This window comes from Ctenopharyngodon idella, chromosome 6, assembly GCF_019924925.1.
Source record: "Ctenopharyngodon idella isolate HZGC_01 chromosome 6, HZGC01, whole genome shotgun sequence".
Lineage (NCBI taxonomy): Eukaryota > Metazoa > Chordata > Actinopteri > Cypriniformes > Xenocyprididae > Ctenopharyngodon > Ctenopharyngodon idella.
Window position 1 is genome coordinate 27971998 of NC_067225.1, and position 8889 is coordinate 27980886.

The 8889-nt window shown below is 35.3% G+C and overlaps 1 protein-coding gene across 1 annotated transcript; it reads left to right on the forward strand.

Annotated features, from left to right (window-relative positions):
* Positions 1 to 919: 919 nt before the first annotated feature.
* On the forward strand, positions 920 to 8889 carry oxtrb (oxytocin receptor b). The gene is made up of 3 exons (XM_051898249.1): positions 920 to 1040; positions 1389 to 2446; positions 7441 to 8889. Exons 2-3 carry the CDS (start codon positions 1525 to 1527, stop codon positions 7665 to 7667), a joined length of 1149 nt encoding a protein of 382 aa, XP_051754209.1. The 5' UTR covers positions 920 to 1040; positions 1389 to 1524; the 3' UTR covers positions 7668 to 8889.

Sequence of the window (8889 nt, forward strand, 5' to 3'; positions counted from 1 at the left end):
ATTGATTTGAATATTATTAGCCTTGAAAAATAATTGGAGCACAGTAGCATTGTTAGATAAATATTTATTTCTTGTAGCAGTGACCCTACCAGACATGTTTCTCATGCCATTTTTTCCCTCACTGTTTTAAATTTAGCCACAGGGGAAACCAAATAAGTGATTATTCAGAAATGTCATTAATAAACAACTTGACTGTCCATCTTGTTTGGGTTTGTCCAGCAGGAATATTTTAATCAATATGTATGACCGGTTATACATTTTAATTAGTGGCTGTGGCAAAGTCTAACACAAGTAAACAGTGGAAAGTGTCTTGGAACTCTTGCTGTATCTCAGTATGCATTTAAAATGGATTTATTTTCAACTGGCAGACTCCTTACTGTACCTGACAGGGCATTAAGTGTAGGGGCAGGAGATTGCCCCTGAAAGAAGCAAGCCATGCAGCAAGTCATGAGGAAAATGTCAGTGTTGGTCAGAAACAATGGAAACGAATAGTGCAGTGGAAAACAGACAGGACTTAACATGAGATACATGAAAAAGAATGAAGCATGGGAATCAAGGGGATGAGATAAGCCTTTTTGAATTAACTGGTCACAAAGTCACATAGGTACATATCTTAAAGTCCTGGCTACGAAAAAATCTTTTCCACCATTGTTGTTCAGGAAAAAAAGATACAGTTCACTTAACACACATTAAACATTTATGACTATGTGCCCTAAAAGGGCATGTTGTCACAGCATATTGGGAAATTGCCACATGTTAGCTGCTTATTGTTTCTATAAATATCATCATGGTAAAATACATTTGATATTCCAGCACAGCGCAATGGCACTCAGTGGTAGAAATGTGTAAGTGCAGGACAAATCCACAGTGCACTCGCATATAACTGTGCTCTGCTTTAAGATTTGTGCAGACTGGGCTGCTGTATCCCATAGAAGCCATAGGAGAAAGTAAACGCTGCAGTTTTGTTATACATCAGTAGCTAATACTTCCATTTCAAACCCAAGGCATACAGAATGGATCTCGCACGAAATACATTTCAGGTAGGATTTTTTTAAAAACTGTAATTGTCACGATAGTATGAATATTTAGCATATTTTAAATCTTTATATTAAAATATTAATGTATACTACATTTATGTAGGCTATGTAAGTCTAAATTGGTGTATCGAACATTTCATTAACCACAAAAGTTAGTCAATGCTCGTTTTTTTTTTTTTTTTACCTGACGGTGAAAAGTGTTTTGTTTAAAAGGTTTTCAAGATAGTTTACATTTAGCTAATAAGGACAATTTGGGTTGCGCAAGACGAACCTCAACAGATCTTGAAAATGATTGAAATTTATCTTCAAAAATTATGATTTTAAACATCTTAATTGACGTTTATTTTGCAGTGAACTGGACCGAAGTTTTATCATCGACATACAGTGCTAATTGCACATCATACCTGCATCCTTCTACACATGTGTAACGATATATAGCGCGTGAGAGCCGCTACAACAGCGCGCTCATCCGCGCATTTTACGCACAATGGAGAGCCTGCTGAAAGACGTGGTTCTCTGGCAGTTCAACGACTCCTGTGCGAATTCAAGCAGGGGAAACGACAGCAGGGGATTGAACCAAACAGTAAACCCTCTCAAGCGCAATGAAGAAGTGGCTAAAGTCGAAGTAACCGTCCTTGTGTGTATTCTGCTGCTGGCGCTCGCCGGCAACGTGTGCGTCCTTGTGGCTATCCAGACAAGTAAACACGGTCAATCGCGGATGTACTATTTTATGAAACACCTGAGTATTGCTGACCTGGTGGTGGCGGTTTTTCAAGTTCTCCCCCAACTTATTTGGGACATCACCTTTCGCTTTTATGGACCAGACTTTCTGTGCCGCCTGGTGAAGTACCTACAGGTGGTTGGCATGTTTGCGTCCACTTACATGCTCGTGCTGATGTCTATAGACAGATGTTTGGCTATATGTCAGCCTCTGCGATCCTTGCGCCGTCGAAAGGACCGTTTTTACGTTTTGGCCTCGTGGATTATAAGCCTGCTCTTCAGTTTACCACAGGTTTACATCTTCTCTCTCAGAGAAGTGGGTGATGGGGTTTTCGACTGCTGGGGGGATTTTGTTCAGCCCTGGGGCGCAAAGGCTTACGTCACATGGATTAGTCTCACCATCTATATCATTCCTGTAGCTATTTTAAGCGTTTGTTATGGACTTATAAGTTATAAAATATGGCAAAACTTTAAGCTGAAGACCCGACGCGATCAGTGCCTGTCGCTGACCCCGCGACCAGCCAAGGGCATCGTGCTCTCCCGCGTCAGCAGCGTCAAGCTGATCTCCAAAGCTAAGATCAGGACGGTGAAAATGACGTTTGTGATCGTCCTGGCTTATATTATCTGCTGGACGCCGTTTTTCTTCGTTCAGATGTGGTCAGCCTGGGATCCAATGGCTCCAAGAGAAGGTTAGTTGAAATTCTGTTGATCAAGGGGTCATAAAATGTGTAAAATACATATTGTGCATAAACATTTTTAATGAAATGTATTGTTATATCACTAGTAAAACATCACTCATATCAAATTACATATGTAAAACACTTTATTTTAAAGAAATATAATACTAGCACACTTTTCAAGCAAAATATTTTCTTGGGTTGATATTTGACTATCTAATGCAATGAAAATTATACATTTTGAAGTGTCCAGATGTTCCAACAGTCAAGGAAAACCTGGAAATAACAGAATTTGACAAAATCATGAATATATTTTGTATACAGAAATTTCTGTAGTAGTGAATATGGTTTTCTTATTAGTTATGCACTGTAAAAAGGAATTGTTGGTTGAACTTAAAAAAGTAAGTTACTGGGTTGCCTTAAAATTTTGAGTTAATTGAAATTAAAAATTTGTGTTAATACAATGAAGGTGGTCTAATCAACAGAAACTCAAAATGTTATCTGAACCACATTAATTATCTAAGTTGACTTGACAGAAAAATATGTTGTGATAACTAATCACGAAAATAATTTTTTACAGTGTGCTCATATTCTTAAAATCTTTTTTTTTTTTTTTTTTTTTTAAACCCTTATAAACAACTGGTATGACTTGCATGGAAATTCATTGGGAACCTTGGAATACTTGTTGGCCCATGAAGGCAGGCTTTGATCTTGCTCTCAAATAGTAATAAAACCATTTACATCCATATAATCTATAGGTTATGCAACTTTCTGGTCTACGAGTTTCAAAAAGCATGAGAAATCTATTATATGGCAATACAACAAGATGTTTCATGTACAAGATGGCAATATAACAGGATGTTTTGTGCTCTCCATTGTAATGGTATTCTCCCCCACTCCCCTACAGTCATATCTTTTTAACTTCATAAAAATTGTGCTCTAAAACCAACTGATAACCCAAAAATATCTATCAGAATAAAATATAGACAGAGAAAGATTTAAAAAAAAAAAAAAAAAAAGAACAAGTCTTGGAATAGCGGTTCAAAGCTTAAACAGCCTCAGGTAGTTTTAAGTAAATGTAGCGTGACATCAAAGGAGTCCTTCCTTATCCTGACTAGATCCTTAGGAGTGTCATTTCCATGCAGTTTCATAACATAATTTGTGAGGAGGTCCTGTGCTGTTATCAAAACCACAAGGCCCAAATGAAGACAACTGAAAGGGATCCATATGCAATATATTTTCTTTTTCCACCCCTTTTCTGTATTACTCCTCCACAGTAAAGTTAGAGGGGTGAAAATGAATGCAAACTAGGTTACTAATCAAGACGCTAAATGCGCATAAAGTGGGCTGCAAAAGACTACATTGAAAATGTGGATTCAAAATTTTAATTTTAATTTAAAACCTGAAAATGAACAATGGTTTTTGAAAAAAGAAAACAAAGAAACTATTTATGCTTCTGCGCTACTTTTTAAAGAAAATGCACCAATAGAAGTATATCCTCAAACTTTTGGACTTCATTGTAATTTAAATGTAAGCAGTACAGAGGTTTCAAATCACGTTTAAAGGAACAGATGATAGATTTTATTAAAATAGACTCTGTTTTATGAAACACTGTATTAAGATGACACTTATGCCTTCTCAAAGTCTGGAATTTAAATGTATAAAAAATATTATATAATAACCATCATAGCTGAAATACAATTATCTAGGACAATACATATAAAATAATCATTCTAATAGGCATTGAAAGGACAATAGAGATTAAATTAGATATTAAAATCTCACATAAAAAAGCTCATCCAAAATGAGCTACTTTTATCATTATATGAGAATTTTATCATTACTTATTATTTTAATCATTACTTTGCTCATGTCTTTCACAGTCTGCGAACTGAATTTTTTTTTCTGTGAAACAGAATCTGCATGAAGGCCCTTTCTTAATGGCAGATTATATTGACCATGATTTTTCATTTTTGAGTGAATAATTAATTTAATTTATAAAGGTGCACATCCTCTACCTATCCACATTTATCAATCCATCATGTAAACTTATTTCAAACTTATTTTAGAAACAACTCTAAATGATGTTGTCATCATAATTTATTATTTTGGGGGGTTTATTTATTTTGCAGATCTTGACCCGACTGAAACTCTCATTCTGCTGTCTTTGTTCAGTGATGATTTTCAGAGCATCGACTGTGTAATGAATACACAGATTTAGATGACCAAAGAGATCATTGTCCATTTCAGTTTATTAGCCAATAACATTATGAAACCTTAGGAAGAATTCTTAGGATCATGATTTTTATGCCTCTTGAGAAAGATCTATCTCAGAAACATTATTAAAAGTTATGGTATCATTTTTCAATTTTAGGACTTGGCTATAGAAGCAGTGATGGATTATGGTCCTATCAGGACCCGGGTACCAGCTTCTTCTTGCCACTAGATAGCAATTTCTTCATTTATTTCACATTGTGCCACCAGCAATTTTAGAGCAGCAGCTTGGACATAACATCTCACAGAAAATAAGTAAATGATAAAGAATACTGGGTAACACTTTACAATACGGGTGCACTAATATGCATTAATTCATGCTTAACTAATGCACAGATAATCATGTTTTAATGTATGACTCATGAAGAACTAAACCATTAATTAATGACTACTGCATCAGCAACTAATAAAGAGTCTATATGATTAATAGATTAAGTTATATATGAATTGTTATTAATTAAATGTGTCATAATGTATTAATTCCTTAATAACATATTTTATTAACTAATAGTGTAAGTTAATGTATTAATTACCACAATGGATTGAAGCCATGCACTTCAACTTTCAGTTGTCTGCTTTAATTAATCATTAACTAATGATCTGCAAACGTATCATTATATATGACTTTACTTGTTGAGGCACATGACTATTAATTAATTGTTAAGTAATATGCCATTATGGTTTTGACATCTACACTAAGCCATGTATTTCCAACTATCTACAACCGTGATTCCACTGTACCAGATGAACTGCTGCATCCAGAACCTTGTTGTTCATGGCACAGGAATGTGTCAGGTTAAGCTTGAGGTCTAGGATTCAAAGGTGGAACATGCAGCCGGGCACTGCTATTTCGCAACACTGTGTCAAGACCAGACAAAGACAATAGAACCCATTATAATCAGTGATAGTGATACTACACTGGATGTGGCACGACGCAACACAGCACAACAAAACGTCACTTTTGTTATCAAGGACAAATGGACTTGCAATGGTCTGTCATGTCCAGAGTAAACAGCTGTAGCGGTATGACTCGATAATGGTCGCATCCAATTTAAACACAGTGCAACATCAATCTGTAGTTCGGATTCTGGTGTGCTGATGGTTTAGTTCTTCATGAGTCATACATTAACTCATGATTATCTGTGCATTAGTTAAGCATGAATTAATGCATATTAGTGCACCCGTATTGTAAAGTGTTACTGAATACTGTAAGTAAATGATGACATTGTTAAGTTTTGCCTTAGGGTAAAAAATGTCATCAGAAACAAGTTGAATATAGTAAATGAGTGATATTTTGGTGATGCAAGATTAGAGTGTTTTTTCCTATCTATCTAGCAGTGTTGGGCTGTAATTAAATGACTTATCCACTGAAAAAGTAAAGTAAGGGATTACTGTTCATTTTTAGGTAATTTAATTACAGTTACTTATAATGTACTTGCGTTACATGCTGTAAATTAGTTCAACACTTCTGTTTAAATCAATATTGAATTTAAAATATAAATTTGTCGTCTAAGGTAAAAGTGAACGCTGCCTCTTTAAAATCGTTAGCTGTAGTGAGTTGCGCGTGAGTTCGCAACTTCGCACCAGTTGGCTGTGTCGCTGTCTGAAGATGTCGGCAGAAGCGAGTGGCTGTTTTGCAGAATGGAAATATTCCAATTACTTCACTTTTTGACACAGGTAGGCAAGAACATTACAGTAAAATGTAAGCTATGTCCTAGAGAAAAAAAACCGCGCGCTCTCTCTGAGAGACCGTCTTCAGTCAGTGCGCTCTCAGCAAGCGCACACACATAGCCGCCTCTCGCGAGTGTCAAATTTTCGCGGTTTATTACACATAAACGTTCAAATACACACACAATTATGTCAAAATGCCCGTCATGGCACATATTCGCGTTGGTTATGTGAATGCAAACAGCATGTGTAACAGCATATTGTCTCCGTCCATTAGGTCTTAGTGACAGCAGTCTTTAAAACATGCTACTGTCTACGATTAGCTGTCTGTATTATAAATGATAATCAAACAACAAAAGAAAAGCTTTAATAAGGATTAATCTATATTTAATTTATACAGTTATGACTATGCAGAGTTATTTTATATTTGATTATTCAATTTCTGTGGTATATTTTACTTAGCCTACTACTATTAGACCTACCTGGGGAAAAAAATACAGCATAGTTTTATTTGTATTTTTATATATTTTTACCGTGGTATTGACTTTGGTATCGAGTATTGTGCACTTTTGGTGGTATCGGTACCGACTACTAGATTTTTGGTATAGTGACATCCGTATTTGTTACTAAAAAATGTTTAAGTATTATAAAGTAAATAAAAGTATTATATGTTTTAATAAAGTTAAAATGTTTTAAAAAGCTATAAAAGGCTAAATTATTCCATGTTTGACTAAATTATTAAAAGAGTTTCCTTTCTATTGTCTATCTGGTCAAGGTTTATAGGGATTTTAAGAAGTAATTAGTAATAAGTTACTTATTGAGTAATGAAATTACTTTTCAGACAGAGTAATTAGAAAAGTATTTAACATTGATGATGTAATTAGTAATTAATTACTTTTTTGAAGTAACTTACCCAACACTGCTATCTAGGCATAGTATGGAAGATTTTACATAATCTTTAGTACAATTTTAATCAAGTACATAATGTTCATATTTAATAGTCTCATGACTTGTGTTTTACTAACTTTTTTTTTTTTTTTTTTTTTAAATCTTGTCTCTAATAGCTATGGCATTCATCATTGCAATGCTTCTGGCCAGTCTGAACAGCTGCTGTAACCCCTGGATCTACATGTTTTTCGCTGGTCATCTTTTCCGGGATCTCATGCAGCGCTGTCTTATGGCATCACACTGTGGCTGTAAGAGGCAATGGAGATCTAAGAGCCAATCAAGCACGGGTGCAATGAGGAACACCAGCAGCCAGAAGAGTGTGACACAGACCTCTACTACATGAGAGAAATCTGGAATACCTGCAGTTCATATAACCATCATGGACTGAACACTACGATAACATAAGCTAAGGACTCATTAATATGGTTTTTACAGGTGTGGTGCAGACCTCAGCTACATTAGCCATGCAATCCTCTTCAGCCTAAAATGTATCTTTACAAAAGTAATGCTTGACCTGTAGCAGTCAGGAGCCATTTACATCTATATATCCATGCAATCTCCAAACCGCTCAAGGCCTGTTCACACCAAGAATGATAACTATAAAGATAACGATAACTACATTAGTGTCCACGCCAGTGGATGATATCGTTCAGTTTTGTCGTCTTCCACTTTAATAGCTCAAGCTCTTTGAAGCAGGATGGATTCTGATTGGCTGTCATTGTTTTTGTGGTTTATCATGTGGAAAAAAATTGTTCTGAATGTGATTCCAATTATATTGCTTCTCTGTGCCGTTATTGTTATAGTTGTAGTGTGGACTATTCTTTTATATTTAGAACGATTTTTAGAACTATATCTTCATCGTTATCATTATAGTTATCATCCTTGGTGTGTTCGGGCCTTTATCCTCTGTTGGGTCACCAGAGCAGTTTACCTTTGTATGCTTAAAGAAACAGTTCACCAAAAAATTAAAATAATTCTGTCACTATTTACTCACCCTCATGTCCTTCTAAAAACGTATGCTGTACTTTTTCTGTGGAACACAATGACAGAATTTTGCTTTTGGATGAAATGAATTCTATTTAAAAGGGTTCAAGTATATATAAATAAAAGTGGAGGTAATGAAGGGATGCTGGATGGACAATTCTCGCAACAATTAGGTAAGCGGCTGCTTGTATCTTGCATGTATGAGTTATAAAGCTCCTTTTAAACTTAACAACTCATTAAACTGTCTGAGACCTGGTACAAAAAAGTCTTTGATTTCAGATTTTATATTTTCAGATCAAGCATTCTGGACAAATGTAGTGACTATCTGAATAAAAAACTCTTAAAGAGACAAAAGCCACTGGTTATTTCAGAGTTAACAGGGAGAAAAGGACATTTAAAGTGTAACTTTGCTTTTTATTGTTACATTGTCTGTAGTATATGTAAATGAACAGTGTTTACTCATTCTCTGTGTTACCTGGACAGAGAAATTCATGTTTGTCAGCAAGTCTTTTGAAAGCTCCAGGTCAGTTGCATAAACATAGCTGCTAAGTTAAGACTGTTGCTTAAAGGGTTAGTTCCCC